The sequence below is a fragment of the Chenopodium album genome, chromosome 7 (genome assembly GCF_948465745.1).
Source record: "Chenopodium album chromosome 7, dcCheAlbu1.1, whole genome shotgun sequence".
Classification (NCBI taxonomy): domain Eukaryota; kingdom Viridiplantae; phylum Streptophyta; class Magnoliopsida; order Caryophyllales; family Amaranthaceae; genus Chenopodium; species Chenopodium album.
In genome coordinates, this window is record NC_137840.1 from 69475790 (window position 1) to 69492031 (window position 16242).

Consider the following 16242-nt stretch of genomic DNA (forward strand, 5'->3'; position numbering starts at 1 on the left):
CTCCTTTAATTTCTTTCTCATAGAGAAGCCCCCCCGGGATTCAAATCCGCGTCTATAACATTTACAATGCAAAGCATTAACCACCAGACCATCTTACTTTATATTAGTCTTTTATCACAACATAATGTATTAACAATTTTTTTTTTTTTTGTTTTAACTCCGCCTCTGTACCCGGCTGCGAACTATATTAGTGATATATGATATGATATATTAGATTGTAATTTATTTCAATATTAATTTTAAAAAATACAAAATATTTATAAAAGTATTTACAAAATCACACGACTATGGAAACAAGTATAATGTTCATTTTCATATCACCCATGTTATGACATTATCCCAATACAAAAATGTAATTTTATTACATAAATTTTTTTTTTAAAAAAAAACTATAGTAAAAAATTATATATGAATAGTGAAAAAAAGTCTAATGTGTTTGTTATCTGAAAAAGAGGTATTATTAATTAGTTATTTAAAGTTTCACAACCAACATACCTCAATTTGTATGATGTTCATACCACACGGGTAGGGGTCTCAATTCAGATGTCCGGATCAGGTTTGATGAGGTCGGGTTGGGTCGGATTAGGTCAACTTTTAAAGTTGATTCATGCTAAATTATTGTATCGAAATCTGAATCTGATGATATTTTCGGGTCGATTTCAGATTGAATCGGGTGTGGTTTTGACACCACTACACGAGTGTATAAAACCAAACACTTACTCGTGTTGTATCCTTACCTTATAAAAGTACAAGATTACTTTTTATGAATAATGTGATTCCAATTATACCCTTTAAAATGTGTTTTTACATATACCCTCATTAATGTGTACAACCTTTTGAAATGAATATTGTTTGGACAATTATACCATTTAAAATATTTAATTACTTATTTACTCTCAATAATGGTACAATTGCCCTAAAATCCCAAACTTTGAGATGACTCAAGTTTGGTTTCCTTTTGTACTATAGCTCATATGGGGTAACATACATGATTTAACACGTAACAAGCCGTTAAAACGACTTAACCCCAAAATCCATCACTTAAAAATAGTGTGTGGACATTAATACCCCTAAATATACTTGATTACAGTACATGTTTCCTTTCACCAAGGGTGTGTTCTATTCACCTGATTTTCACTAATCTGAACTTATCTGAACTTAACCGAACTTCCATGAACTTATTAGACTTTATTAAAACTTATTTTAGTTGTAATTTGCACTTGGATAACCCTTATCAGAATTTATTAAATCTGATTTGAACTTATCTGAATTTATTACACCTGAAAAAATAAGGTGAATAGAATATACCCTAAATCAACCAATAACTTAATATGTGATGTATGGTTAAATTGAAAGAGATTTTAGATATGACTAGTTATGGCGCGGGCATCAGCTGTCCGAGTAGAGTAAAAAAGTAGGTGGATTTTGTGACCGGCGGCGTAGGAATGTGCACGAGTAGATTTTAGTAGAGGAGCTGAGGAGATTCTGTTATCTACTTCGTGGTTGTACATTATTGGGCCCCTCTTTCTCTCCTCATCCTCTTCTGTTATTTCTTTCAGTTTTGTCGGAACTCTTTTCCTTTCTTTCCCGGTTATCCCAGAAAAATCCCAAAAACAAAAACAGGTTAAAAAAAAAAAAAAAAATTCCCAGGTAGTGGGATCAAAAGAACAAAACCATGGCTTCCTCTGGTATGAAATTATTAGAGTAATTTCTGTTTTCCACCATTCATTTTTATTACAAATTTTCAATCAATCGAAAAAAAAAAAATCTATTTTTATTCTTATCCTTCTAATTTTTCATGAATTTGGTCAATTTGATTCATATTCCCATCTGGGTATCTCTTAAAAACCCCCAATTACCTCGAAATTTGTGATTTTATTTTATCTAATTATAATCGATTTTGGAAATAGAAATTGCAAAATTAATGGGGATTTTGTGTATTGCAGATTTAAACTCTCCAATTGTGGCAGAATTAGAGGCTGCTTACCATTGGAAGACTGCCCAATTCTTTGTTACTAAAAGACCTTGGCTTGGTATAATTTTCTGCTTCTCTCATTTTACAATTATATTGCTTGAAAATTAGAATTTGATATACTAATTAGTGTGTATTAGAATTTGAATTCATGACAAAATTATGCATTGATTAAGGTTATTATGTTTACTTACTGCTTAATATTTCAGATTTTAGCATCTTATAGTTAACCCAGCATCCTAGGGTTGTCATTCTTGCCAATATCATTTTCATTTTGTGTTGATCTTATGACTGTTTTAGCTTCTCATTTTGTTCACTTTCATAGTCTTAGTAGTTGTTTGTTTCAATGTCTTCATATAGATCTGTATGGGGTTAGTGTTAGTCCAGTGGCTGCATTTGGAAGTGTTAGTAACACAGCTTCTTCTCTTGATCCTGCACTTATCCACCGCGCTCTTCCTGATGAGTTGCTTCATGAGGTAATGAGTCTTAGATGTTAATTCACCAGTCTGACGTGTTCTTGTTTGAATCCGTGTTGATTTTGTTTCGTTTTCAAAGTTCATAGTTGCCTGGTCTTGGTTGAGTTTCGAAGAATTAACATTAAAATGTGTATGTTGAGAATGTCTAGCTATGTTGATTCCAATTGCTAGTGAGAATAAAGCGCCATAATTTAGTTCTCTAGTCAGGGAGTTTCTGCTTTTCAAGTTCTGACAATACTAGCTTCTTTGTATGTTTATAGAAGAAGCTACACTGGTTCAGCCATTCAGTTTATGGAATCTTTAAATATTTATTCATGGGGTATGCTTAAAGAAGCTTTTGTTGAGCCACATATATGCTGTGCACATGTTAGTTGTTCCACATTGGAGAAAAGGAGAAAAATAACACCATACAAGCTTGGGGGAGTACTTGTAGCCAATTGGTCGTGGGATGAAATTTCACTCGGGCTTGTAAGTATGTAATCTTTCTCTGTCATGGGTTTGTCCTGGGCTCCTGGTCTCATTTCTTTGTTAAAACAACATTTTGCGTCAATTACCTTTTAGTGGCTTGGTGGGTAGCTTGATTGACTAAGGTGAAGATATTAAGAACAAGTATATACATGATCAATTCTGATCTCTTTCTTGTGTTTACTTCATGTGCTGTCTAAAAATTAAGACTTTGTTCTAATTCAACAGAAAATATTCTCCGTAGTTGTATGTGGAAGTTTTGAAATTAACACATTTATTATTGAGTCAACCAACATATTCAAACCTTTTTTCGTCATAATATTTCTGAAATGTTGAGTATCAGTATTACATTTCCAGGACTTACTGGAATAGGTTTGCATCAGGATATGTGGTATCACGAAGAAACTACTATAAGAAGAATGAGAATGATGCATAAGCAATCACCATTTATGGAAAGCCTCAAAAGTAAAATTCATATAGTAACATAGAAACAATATATAGTTAGCTTTTCTCTAATCCTATAAATGGATAGCTCCATTACTTGCATAAGTATTAACCATTTGTCACAAACTAACAATAATTAAAATAAAAATCAGAAGATATAATCATTTATTATCCTATGCTATAAATTGATTTTCAGCTTTACCCCCCCCCCCCCTCCCATCACACACACACTAAATAAAAAGCCCAATAAAAAGGGCCTGCGGTTTTCAGTTTCTGGCTTTTTGTTCTTGATAGACATATGATAAATTCATAAAAATTAATAAAAATAGTCAAACCTATTAGAATTATCGTGATTTTGAAAATTAAAGTGGTTTCCGGGTTTTGATTTTAGTTTTCTAACAAAGATGTACGAGCCCTAAATAAATGACTATTTTTTTTTTGGGTGCAGATCTTTGCAAGATTGCCTTCTTATCATTTGGGAAAAGCTGCTTGTGTTTGCCGCAAATGGAGATATGCCATACGCAACCCTATTTTTTGGCGCATCGCATGCTTGAAAGCATGGCAGGTTTAGTTTCTCAGCAACTTCTGTATTACTCATATTCTAACTTTCTCATACTGTCATTATCTAAAAATCATTTCTTGCCGAAGCTTTCTGGAGTGGTGTACAATTACCAAATTTTGCATTCAAAATATGACGGCTCATGGAGAAAAATGTGGCTCTCGAGACCGAGAGTGCGAACTGATGGTAAGTCTCATGTAAAAAGAGGTAGCTAGGAAGAACCATATATAAGGCCACCAATAGTTGCAAAGATTAACTAAGAGTGATAGTTTTGGTTAGTGATGGAGACGAGTAATCCCCTAAGAGCAGCTTATGTGAGTGAAGTGTGATTATCTCTTGGCTCTTGCTCTTTTGAAGTTAGCTAACTGTTCCTCTACTGAATGTGTAACCAATAATAAAGGTTCATCTTATTGAGGAATGAAACAAATTTTAATGCACAAGTATGCTTTATGGGTAAATCTATGCTACTTGGGCGCTGTACTCAAATTGGACACTAGTGTCCAAGTGTCCAACTTGGCTATTTTGTGAAATATTTTCATGATTTAAGCCTATGAAGTATTTAATTGTCCATACCTATGTTGGAATGTCGAGTATTTGACATGGCTATAAGTTCGTGAAATGAGGGTATTACAAAATTCTGGTTGGGTTTTTTGAAAATTGAAAATTGATCATTGTGCACATCTCAATTAGTTGATACTATGAAAGAGTGCTGGCTAGTAATGGCAGTAAAGTTAGTCTGGTTTGGCATTTTTTTTCTTTGATGGAGCTAGAGATTGTGAAGATTTTGCTGATGAAGATTGTAGTTTCTAATTAGGACAATCCTTTAAATTTTGTGTTTCCGCCTTTTTTACAAGTTCAGGAATATAAATGCCATGAATACATCAAGGTTTGTTATTGTTGCATGCAGGCATTTATGTGAGCAGGAATACTTATATACGTGCTGGAATAGCTGAATGGAGGGTTTCAAATCCAGTACACTTGGTAGGTTGCTTCTCCTCGTGCTATTACCAAGTCCTTTTAAGTTTTCAATTATTAAAGTAGATCAAGAAAGATGCCTGTCACCCTCCCTGCTTTATGCTCAAAAACTTCATATCTGGAAATATAGGAATATACATGCATCATTTGCCTCGTTTCAGAAGAGCAAGGATGTTTACTTCATATCTTAAAGCACTTCTTGTCTTCCCTCCCTCTCATGTATTAACTGAATAATAATCCAGAAACTTGGTTTTCTCACAGCAATATTTATTGAGCTAAAATGTTTGATCATGTTTTTTGTCTATAACTTATTTTCTCCTGTTCAGGTGTGCTATTACCGGTACATCAAGTTTTACCCCTCTGGAAGATTTTTGTACAAGGTTAGATGATCTAGTTGACAAGTTCTTTTAGCATACACAATTTTATTTTATTTTATTTTATTTATATTGTTTGTATCTTTTATATGATTGCTTACTTTTCGTTGTTATTTATTTGCCAGAATTCATCTCAAAAACTTAAAGATGTTGCTAAGATTATGAACTTTCGAGCATCTAAAGCAGAGTGTATTTATCGTGGACAATACACATTGTCTGATGACAAGGTTAAAATCTTTCTATTTCTTACTTTCTTGTAGGTGACAGGGAATTTTGGGGTGGATATGAAAACAATTGATTGCTCAGTATGTTTCCTAATCTAAAGGATGCTGTCATTGTTTTCAGGTTGAAGCTGCGCTTCTGTACCCTGGTTTGAGGCCTACTGTTTTGAGGATACGCTTAAGGTATGTGACATGACTTGATAGGTTGTCTCTAATTAATACATAAACATTCGAATTGTATCTTTGAACTTGTAAATTTGGAATTATATACTGTGTTAGTTTTGGGCTTGAGCTTACTGTCCAGTGACAAGTTTTATGTTTGCGCCTTTGTGGTCTTGGAAAGAACATACTTTAGAGCTCAACTCGTTCTTAGATATTTCTCATTGGAAAAATAATTCAGCTTTTTTAAAAAGATGAATATAGTAATGCTGATGGTTTTTAGATCGCCATGTAGCTTATGCATGATCATCCTTGCTTTTAGTGATCAATTATCAACAAAAGAGATTATTCCCAATCTTTTCTTTGATATTGCTATATTGAACTGCAAAGTTAGGGAATGTATATGTGAACGCCAATAATCTCCAGATGATCTTCAGCATGTTAGACTAGGTTAGTATTCACTATTAACCTGTATAGGTTTAAGTTAACCTTTTGGTAGTGGTTACTGGTAAGAATAGGGTATAAGATTTAGAACAAAAGAAGAGTTTCAGAGAGGGTATAACATGAAATGATTGTTGAAATTGATATACTGATTACACAAACCAAGCATATATGTGGCTGGGTAACATTCCCAAAAAGCTTGATTGAAAATACTTTATTTCCGTGGTACATTTCCTTCTACTCTTTCCCCTATTATGCCTCAGATTACCCTCTCTCACTCAACTTCTTTCCCAAATTCTTTTTGGTATCCCTTCTCTTCTTCTTCAATCAATTTTGCTACTAAATATATAGCAATGTCCTTGGTGCCCTCCTTATGTCTTGTATAAAGTAAATTGTTGGAGGCTTGGGTTGCATAGCAGTGACGTGTTATGTGTATAATAGTGCTTGTTTATATTCTACGTGACTTTTTTTTAGGGAACAACCTGAAGGGGCTTCCTTTGGATGAATTAATGACTTCTACTTCGTATTTTTTAAGGCTGAGGGGGACAACAGCTGGCGCTAATAACAGAATGGATTTGGTCTCCCTGGTCACCAGTGGTGTAAACGACAATGAGGCAAACCATGAGGAAGACATGCTTGATGTAGTTGAAGGATGGCAGGATGATGAGACACACAATCCTGATGTGCCTGCAGTCTCACACAGCAGGGGCTTAACTCCTTTTGTCTTTGTTCCATTTGAAGAGGTATGTTGATTTCTCTTTTTATTCTTAAAATTGAGTTAAATGTAAAAAACTTTTGTTGTTCATGAATACAACAGCTCAAGTTATACTTAGAAAGTTAGAAATTCCATTCTTTGGCAGTAAAATGAGCACTTGAAAAAGGCATTGCTGTATTTTAAAATGCACAAATTTATATACTTGAATTCTTTTGTTTTCTTTTTTCTGCTCATTTCAAAGCCAATATCTTTTTTCTTTACAAAATTACTGCCCTGGTTGTGAGTTAATTTGTTATCAACGTGTTTTGTAGGTGGAAACATCAGTTGTGAATCTTCCAGTGGATAAGATGGATTTCTTTGTACCCGACTAATACCCTATTGGAAGACGCTTGTTGTATGATCAATGTATGGCACAATAAGTTCCGGCCTCTTGTTTTCACCACTCATGTTGTAAATATTTACTGTTGTCATAGTGTTAAACTTTTATGTTCTGTTTTAAGTTTTAACATCTTGTTTGATTCGCACCCAGCAGAGCCAGCACTGACATCGTTTTATGTAATGTTAAGCGACTGTAATGTACTACTACTACTATTACTACTACCACTACTTATGTATCATGTACACTGCAAGGAGATAGAAGGAAACCAGCGAATATTATTTATAATAATATGTATTTTCAATTACAAGATCCTCTTTGAGCATGAAACATTTCATTCACTGAATGTAATAGCTGAAATAGCATCACAGAGCTTGTATTTTAATAGAGAAGTTGCTGGAGTTCACATACTAGATTTAACATCTCCTTTGTACACTAACGCGTTCCATGATGGATTCCTCGGAAGAAATGTGTCCTGCAACAACCAAAACATATACCAATCTGTTAGTAGTTTACACTTAACAGGCCCTTTTCGTCGACAAACAAAAGGGTAACATCGAATATCCAATTGTTACACCACCAAGTACTCCCCTCAAACATAAGTACATAACCCATCTAGAGTAACTAACAAGACTTGCATTCATTCAAATGTTAATTGTTACGTGTTTAATGTTAGTGGACTAACTCAACCAAAAGCTTAAACTGATGGTCGAAGCTCAGGGTCGGTTTATATACTCTATCGTGATAACGATAAGATAACGACAATGATACTTACAGAGACGTAGGAGCAGGAAGGGATGACGGGTAAGGAATGCGACTGAGCGTGATTGAAGGCGGCAACACAGAGGTGAGAAGCCAAACCAAGGCCTCGCTTGGAAGGAGGAACAAAGGTGTGAAGGATATCCATGATTTGGGAACTATTTCCATGGATGTTTTTAAGATGGTATTCTAAATAAGCTTTCTTGTCTTCTGTTTCGAATCTTTGTTGGTTTTCATTCCATATGATTTTGGGTATTTCTGTTCCTCCTTCAGTTTTACCTTTGTCAGTCGCCATTTCTTGTTTCTCTCTCAACTTAGAAATTCAACAAAGAAGGATTTTGGTGATTTGGGGAAGCTGGGATTTTGATTTTGATTTGGGGAAGAATAAGGTGCTTGCGATTTATCGGTGTAAGTGTACAACACGCGGTCACGCGCTAATAATGCAAAGTACATGCGAACTACGGAGTACTCGTATTTATTTGTAGGGGAAATTGGTCTCAACTGCATCAACCATACCTTGGGCAGAGTGAATAATAACACCACATTTGATTGTAATTCTCTCTAATTTTTCTTAGGGTAATGTTATATGTAGCCCTAAGGTATAAATATATAAGCATTAAATACACACTTGAAAATTGTATAAAATTAGGAATTTATGACAAAAACACGTGTAAATCAGTGTAATTAGTGTTTATATTTTTATGATTTCTTAATTTTTTACGATTTTCAAGTGCAAATTTAATGCTTATATGTAGCCCGAAGAGCTACTCCTTTTTATTTTAAGAACCTCATTGAGACATGTTTTTTTAAAGAACATCAATGAGATTTTTTGTACTTTTTACTTATCTAACCTTAACTAATGTTTGTGAATTATACACAAAAAATCACCCTAATTTCATCCTGATTGTAACACCATACCACTTTGTAAACCAAGCGTCCCTAAGAAGTTTGTCCACAAACCTATAAAAAAAAAAAAGTGAAGCAAACCTCGATATAACTCGACTATTGCTATTGCCTTTACTAGCAATGTTAACAAAAATTTAAAAGATGGAGCATTATTAATCATAGGTATTTGTAAACTAGTGTTTTTATATAATTTGTGTAGGATTATCATTTCTAGTCGCCTTTTGATTTGTACTCCCTCCGTTTTTAAATCCTTGCTCCATTTCTCTTGGACACGCATGCCGATGTTAATCTTTGATCACTAATATCTTTAAATATCAATAAGTATAAATTCTAACAATTGAAAATCAATAATCTATTCATTAAGATGATTCCAACAAGTACCTACAAGACTATATTTAAACTTATGTATAAATCACAAACATTAATCAAAGTAGGACAAATGAATAGTGCAAAAAATAGAAATGGAGCAAGTATTTAAAAACGAAGGGAGTATTAGCTAACCAAAGTCTTAGTTTTGGGGAGATAAAGACTGTGTATTAAAGAAGTGCCGAAGGAATATCTTTTAAAAGAATAATTTTATTAGTGCTATTAAATGAGGTTTTATGATGAGTTACCATCAATTTTTTTTAATAATTTATGATCATTACTTTTAGTAACAAGAATATTAACGGTACTTTTTCAAATGAAAGTTGATGTTAATCTACTAATTATGTCTATATAAGATGAATTTATCAAATAACATCATCAAACATCCTTGATGTACCTATCAAATTATCAATCAATTCAGACAAAATTAACCCCACTTGAGTCATGGTCTAATATACAAGTGTATTTTACAAGTACAACTATATAAAAACAAATTATGTAAAGTCCAATAAAAATTAAAAAAGCAACAAAGTGTTCAACTTTTATTGGATGATTTTTAGTCCTTCCAATTATAGAAACTGAAAAAATTTACACAATAAAACGCCAAACATTAAAAAAAAAAAAAAAAAAAAAAATGTATGAAAGTGTTCTGAGTCTCTCTCCTCAGCAACAGTCATCAGAAACTCAGAAAAAAATGGGGGATACCAAAGTAGAGACTATCTCTAGACTAGCACAGTGGAAAATCGACAATTTTGGCCCTTGTTCTTACAAAAAATCTGACCCTTTTAAATTGGGTCTTTGGAATTGGTTTGTTTTCTTTCTTCTTAATCTTTGATTTCTTTTTGTACCCAGAAAAAAAATCTGAAAAAAGTGCAGTTTTTTTTGCTAATTTTTTTTATTAATTTGTAAAATTGTTGTGAATTTCAGGCATTTAGCAATTGAAAAGAATCGATATTTATATGTAAGATTGTTTCCAGAACCTTCTCGGGTGTCAAAGGATCAGCCGCCACTTGCTCGTTTTATTCTTAGAGTATCTAATCTTGGTCTTAGTCGAAGACCCTATATTTCTCCTAGTATGTTTTTTGCTTTCCTTTCGATTTTTGATTTGTTTGTTTTGAATTTGAAGTGGGGTTCTTGTAAATTTGATTACTTTTTGAAATTTTGATGATGAATTGTAATTGTTTTGAGTAAAGAATATTTCTTGTTGTGGTGTATATTGGATTGTGTTTTGTTGTTGTGATTGAAATGAGGATTGTTGAATTGGTAGGCTTCGTGATTGGTTTCGTGTTCGTGTTATGCAATTGTGGAATTTGTTATTGTTAGTTTGTTTGATTGGATGGATGGAGAATTAGTGAGGTTTTTTCGGTTAAGTTTGTTGATTCTGAGAAAATGAGGTGTTTGGTTATTTTGTTCGAGTTAGACCTGCTATAATTCATGTGGTCTAGGATTTAGAGGCTAGATTCGATTACTCGATACTGAAATTACTCGATACTGAACTTCCACCCGGCCTGCTGTTTTGGCTATCTTATTTTAGTTGTTTGGTTTTCCTTTGTAGTAAAGTTTTGTTTAGTTGCTCATGTCTTAATCCCTAGGCTAAGCACCATGATGGATTGAAGTTATCTTTGAGTTATGTATTTGCCATGAATCATGGAAGCAAATCCTGCAGCTAATTAGCCAATGTGGGTCATCTAGTTTTTTAACTTCATGATCATTCTTTTTTTTCATCTAAGCTCTTGAATTTGTTGCTTTATCTAAATAGATTCAGTGTTCCCTTCATGTGAAGTGTCTACTTGTTTGTATTGAATTACCTTACAAGAAAAGGTGTGAGATCACTTAAAGAAATATATTTGAACGAGGGGAAAGGATTATAAAGGAATCTCATCTACATATTCGTGAAACTTCTGATTCTGATTGTTGCTTCTTTTGCTATCTAGCATTTTAGTCTAATTGTTTGCAATGTTTGCTAAAGGTTTCTTGAGATTCATGTACTTTCAAGTGCATCGAGTCTTGCCATAATTGTTATAATAATTACTTCGTATTGTGTATTTATTTATTATGGTATTGTGTGGTTAAGCACTGCTAGTTTTAAGCAATATAATTTTATAATCTGGAGTTATGTCGAGTGATTTTGTTGTGCAATTTTAAGACCTGGGGAAGGAGCCACATCATTTTCAATGAATATCGGTTGATTTTGCATCCATGTTAGATCCGTATTTTGTGTATGATTATGAGATTTTTGTTCCTGATGCTTTTTGCAGCTTCAATAATGTGTGTGAATCATAATGAAGACATTAATGTGTATCTCTTCTGAACTGAGCCACAACTTGCTTGCCCAATGGAGTAGAAAGCCACATAGAACTCTAGCGTTGCTAAATGCATTTAACCTATTACGTGCTCCTTTTTATTTTTTTTCTCCAGGATATGCTTTTGAGATTTGCAATTTTTGTATTTTCTTTATAATTTCAACAAAATACCCTTGTTTTACTAGCACCTACTATCCCCCTTTTTTTTCTTTTTTTTTAAAAAAAAAAATTTGGGGTTGGGGGATGCTTAGTAATTAGGTATAGAATTGCTGTTCATAGTTGAAAATCTTTCTAATGCTTCCACATTGTCCTGGTGTAGAATCTTAAGTCTGAGCTCCAGATAGCTATCCTAGTGTATCCATGTTGCAGAGTGAAAGGGGCAAGGTAACACTTAGTATGGGTCTTGATGCTAGAAGCTTTTGGGAGTTTTGATTATAAATAGTTTTGATTTAGCAAACCCTCTAAGAACAGAGAAATAAAACTTTACATGAATAATTTTGGTCAATGATTTGCTTATATTTATTTTGAATTTCTTGTCCACTTATGTTAATAATTCCTGAGCTATGCTGTACTGAATTTGTAATTCCTGTGATTTAAAATTTATGGTGTTGAGTCAACCTCTTTTCGGCAATATGTATCAACGTAATATAAAGCTCTCTTTTTTATTGGGGGGTAATATGAATGAAATACTACATACCAGTTATGCCAGTTTTAATTCTTACTGTGTAAAAAGTGCTTGAAGTGATAATTTGTATCTGAGGAAGCACTAGATACTTTTTAAAGGCTGTCAAAGTGTCAGTTGCTTGTTCCCTGTAGTGTAGTCTTTGTGATTTATTCAGTATACATGAGCTCTCTTCCCTCAGCTGGAAAATCAGATAAATACTGAGTAGTAATTGTTTTTGATACAACTAAATTCTGAAAGAGTATCTGGTATATCAGTGTTTGGGGATACTGGGTTTTCTACAGGTTTATACTTTTATATTAAGCACTCGGTAGGCCTGTTTGTGTTTGTGTGTGTGTGTGTGTGTGGAGGGGGGGGGGGGGGGGGTACTGACAGTCTGACATAATCTTAACATTTTAATATTACAAATTCAAAACTTATGTTCTTGCCTTCCCCGAGATTGATAGCAAGTAAATGTTCTTAACATCTTTTGTTGCTTCTTTGCAGTTCATGAACGACTTCTTCGTAACAGTGATGATTTTGTGTGGCCTGTGGACACTACATTCTATGGCCGGTTTATTATTGATGTGGAATTCCTGGACCTGAAGATCTGCCCATCAACTGTGAGTCTCAGAATTATCTTCTTTTAGAGTTTTAGTGGCAGGTGCTTGTGTTTGCCTTCTGTTAATGACAAATACTTTGACCCTCTGTATTCTGTAGACTGTGAATTGGAGAACATCTTGTTGGGTAGGATTTTTTTCATGCAATTCCCATATATTCTCCGATTTATACTCTGTGCCCTTAAGGGAAATTTTAATAAATCTAGTTCTTTTCAATTATTGAGACTGACTGCATTTAATGACTGGTAGCTAATAGGCAGTGTGATTTTCTTTCTTGTTTCTTGACTAGAAATATAGTCACATGTGCCATGTTTGAACATAGCTTGTAGTACACGTGGCTTCTCTTGAAAATACTCGCTTAGGGGTAAACCTCACCCCTAGCGTCTCTGAGATTTTCAACTCTGTTTACTTCACCATTTTATTAATATAACTAGATGAAGCCCGTGCGATGCACGGTTTGTTTGATTTTTTTTAAATAATGTTTTTTTTTTTTTTTTTTTTGTATTTATGAGCCTAAAATTTGTTATATATTTAGATAAAATTCCTAATATTAAAAGATAATATATAATATTTAATTAATTTAAACTTAAAAATCTCATTCGCCAATTTTGCTTACATGGCATTTAAATTATTTAATTCTAAAAGAAATTAATAATCTCTTATTTAATTGGCTACTACTAAGATTTATAATCCTACATGGCGCGCTGAGAAAATTAGATCCTACGTGGCTCTCTAAAAACTCGGGAAAAAACTCTCCTTTATATATATATATTAGATTATGCCTATACTGCTCCAACAATTTCAAAGTTGTAAACATTCCATAATTGCAAAGTGGAATTCCAGTAAAGACCATTTGGAGTTTAAAAAACATTTCACAAATTAAGTCGGTGACCTTTAAATCAACAGCTGAGTTCATTTATATGTTTATCTGTCTCATATGATTGGAGTGTAATACGGGATTATTCGTTTGATCTTTCATCTTTGCCTTATAAAGAACCATACAGAAGAGTGCATAATCTAATTTGCATCACAATCTGTGTTTCTACATGGTTTCTTCTTGGTCTCAGGTTGTTGACCAGTAGAATATGGCATTATCTTTTCAGCTTGTGCCGCTTAAACATGTGATAAGAAAACATTGAAAATTTGAAACAAATATGATTGTTAGTGTTTAAAAGTGATTGGACTTAGTTGTCACTCGGTAGTAATGAAATAACTCAGACTTGATTATGAATTTAATTAGTGTTTGGATTCTCCACAAAATACACTTGAAGGGCCCTATTGGATGTTCATAAGTATTATGTTTTGTTCAAAGAACCCTTGTTTTTTCTCCTATTTAACCTTTCCTCATTTCATAGGGTGGTCAAGCTGTTTCAATATGGCCAACTCAAGGAAACATGCAATCTTTGGCCTCTCAAAGTGCCCTTCAAACAATCTCTCGCATGCTTTATGAGGAAATCTGCACTGATGTTACTATCACTACTGTAGACGGAACCCTGAAGGCTCACAAAGCAATGCTTTCAGCAAGCTCTCCCGTGTTTCAAAGTATGTTCCTCCATGATCTGAAAGAAAAAGAATCTTCAACCATTGCGATAGACGACATGTCCTGGGAATCTTGCAGGGCCCTCCTCAGCTATATATATGGAACTATGAATCCTGAGGATTTTTGGAAGCACAGGCTTGGTCTTCTGGCAGCTGCAAACAAGTATGACATGACTAACCTTAAAGATGCATGTGAAGAAAGCCTCTTGGAGGACATTAACTCGGGGAATGTCCTAGAGAGGCTGCAGGAGGCCTGGCTTTACCAGCTTGATAAACTTAAGAAAGGGTGCTTAACATACTTGTTTGATTTTGGAAAGATATACGATATTAAGGATGATTTAAACAACTTTTTTCAAACTGCTGATAGGGAATTACTGACTGAGATGTTTCAAGAGATTCTAACAGCATGGAAGCCAGCTTAACTACCTTTGAAGCTTGTCATAGGTAACATGTAAATACTGACAAGCTTCTAATCTCTCTAGTGCCTTAACCTATTTTATGCCTTTTCTTTGTTCCTCCCTTGCGTTGTTCTTTACTTCGTATGTGGGTTGGGATAGTTGGGAATGGATATTGTGAGTGTATTGTGATGCTAATACAACATAAGATTTTGTGCCGTGTTTATGTAATGATTTAATGAGGTTTACTGCTAATAGCAGTTAACCAGAGTTATCGTCTGATAAGCATAAACTTCAAAAAGTATTTTCTGTTGGTTACTCTGCACTTCTTCATATAATCATATTATATAATCCTGAAGTTTTATTGTATGATTGTGAAGTTTTCATCTTTGGTGCACCAGAAATTCTTGTTTATGACAATAATCAGCCTGGGTAGCACTGTATGGCATGAATGAATGCATAAAGTTTTGGCTTTGAGTGAACAAAATCTGATTCAACTGACCATTATTTGATGCTTGCTGATCTTAATCAAAGAAAGTGTTAAATTCATGTCATGGTCAATATGCAGACTATGTAGGCAGTGTTTCTGCTTGTTGATCTTAACCAAGGATGATAAGCAGGCAGAGTACCTTAGCTTGTTATGTTCAAATCTTTTGTGAACGAGGTTTGAGCTTAATTTAATTAAGAACAACGCTATGTATAATCTTTTTTTTTTTTTTTTTTTTTCACATGTGATTATTTTTATACAATCTAACATATCAACATAAGTTCGGTTAAGTTTAAATAAATAAGTTGAGATCAAAATTAGATCCGAATAAGTAAGTTGAGGTTAAGGGTCTGTTCGGATTGATTGACCTGAATAGCCAAACTGACTAAATATTTTATAAAATAAGGAAGGTAAGAACAAGTCCTAAATTATATTTGAATAAATTGAATTTCTAAAACATCTACGCTTCCTTCACGAGTCCACGAAGTTCCAGCCGATTTCAGAACCTTCCATAAACTTCTTGAATATAAACCCAAAACCGAATCTACCTTCCTCTTCCTAAACTTTCCAGAAAATTAAATCTTCCAAATTAAAACCCCAGAAATCCCCCAAATCAATCCAACTAAATAAACCCAAAAAAAAAAAAAATCCAAAAGAAAAAAAAAAAATGTTCTTCTTTTTCGTGGGAGGAGTAGAGCAACAGGTTGGGCAAGTCCTGAAATCTGGAATCAGCAAGTGCATTAACTGCGGTTCGAAAGCTGATCTAGTTCAATACGACAACGTTTTGAAGGTGTTCTTTGTTCCTGTTTGGAAATGGCCTGGTAAAAAACCTCTGCTTCATTGTAATACTTGTAATCTGTTTTTTCCTGAGTCTTTCTCTCTTCCTTCTAATACGACGTCGTCTCCACCGCCCGATATCGATGTTTTAAGGTGTCAATCTTGTGATCGTGTTGTTGAAGCTCATTATCGCTTTTGCCCCTTTTGTGGTGTTTCTTTGTAATGACTTTTTGTGTTCTTGTTTGTTTTTAT

General features: G+C 33.8%; 4 protein-coding genes across 6 annotated transcripts; 3 read left to right on the forward strand and 1 right to left on the reverse strand.

The window, feature by feature from the left end:
• The first annotated feature begins 1511 nt into the window (after positions 1–1511).
• LOC145639321 (F-box protein 7-like) lies at positions 1512–7487 on the forward strand. Of its 3 annotated transcripts, none has more exons than XM_081690536.1 (12): positions 1615–1688; positions 1947–2033; positions 2333–2448; positions 2709–2916; positions 3806–3922; positions 4006–4102; positions 4824–4897; positions 5218–5271; positions 5391–5492; positions 5611–5669; positions 6622–6829; positions 7113–7487. In XM_081690536.1, the coding sequence occupies exons 3-12, from the start codon at positions 2339–2341 to the stop codon at positions 7170–7172; spliced, it is 1089 nt and encodes a 362-aa protein (XP_081546662.1). In that variant the 5' UTR covers positions 1615–1688; positions 1947–2033; positions 2333–2338; the 3' UTR covers positions 7173–7487. The 3 variants fall into 3 exon arrangements, with proteins under 3 accessions (XP_081546663.1, XP_081546662.1, XP_081546664.1); XM_081690538.1 differs by having other exon boundaries at positions 2820–2916; XM_081690537.1 differs by lacking the exon at positions 2709–2916 and having other exon boundaries at positions 1512–1688.
• On the reverse strand, positions 7436–8424 carry LOC145639322 (acetyltransferase At1g77540-like). The gene is made up of 2 exons (XM_081690539.1): positions 7953–8424; positions 7436–7652 (listed from the first exon to the last, which is right to left on the reverse strand). Exons 1-2 carry the CDS (start codon positions 8229–8231, stop codon positions 7581–7583), a joined length of 351 nt encoding a protein of 116 aa, XP_081546665.1. The 5' UTR covers positions 8232–8424; the 3' UTR covers positions 7436–7580.
• A 1378-nt stretch (positions 8425–9802) lies between these two features.
• Positions 9803–15046, forward strand: LOC145638248 (BTB/POZ domain-containing protein At1g21780-like). Its single transcript, XM_081689213.1, has 4 exons — positions 9803–10015; positions 10136–10281; positions 12680–12795; positions 14148–15046. Exons 1-4 carry the CDS (start codon positions 9843–9845, stop codon positions 14751–14753), a joined length of 1041 nt encoding a protein of 346 aa, XP_081545339.1. The 5' UTR covers positions 9803–9842; the 3' UTR covers positions 14754–15046.
• An 834-nt stretch (positions 15047–15880) lies between these two features.
• On the forward strand, positions 15881–16213 carry LOC145640592 (uncharacterized). The gene has a single exon (XM_081691845.1). The coding sequence runs from the start codon at positions 15881–15883 to the stop codon at positions 16211–16213; it is 333 nt and encodes a 110-aa protein (XP_081547971.1).
• Positions 16214–16242: the final 29 nt, after the last annotated feature.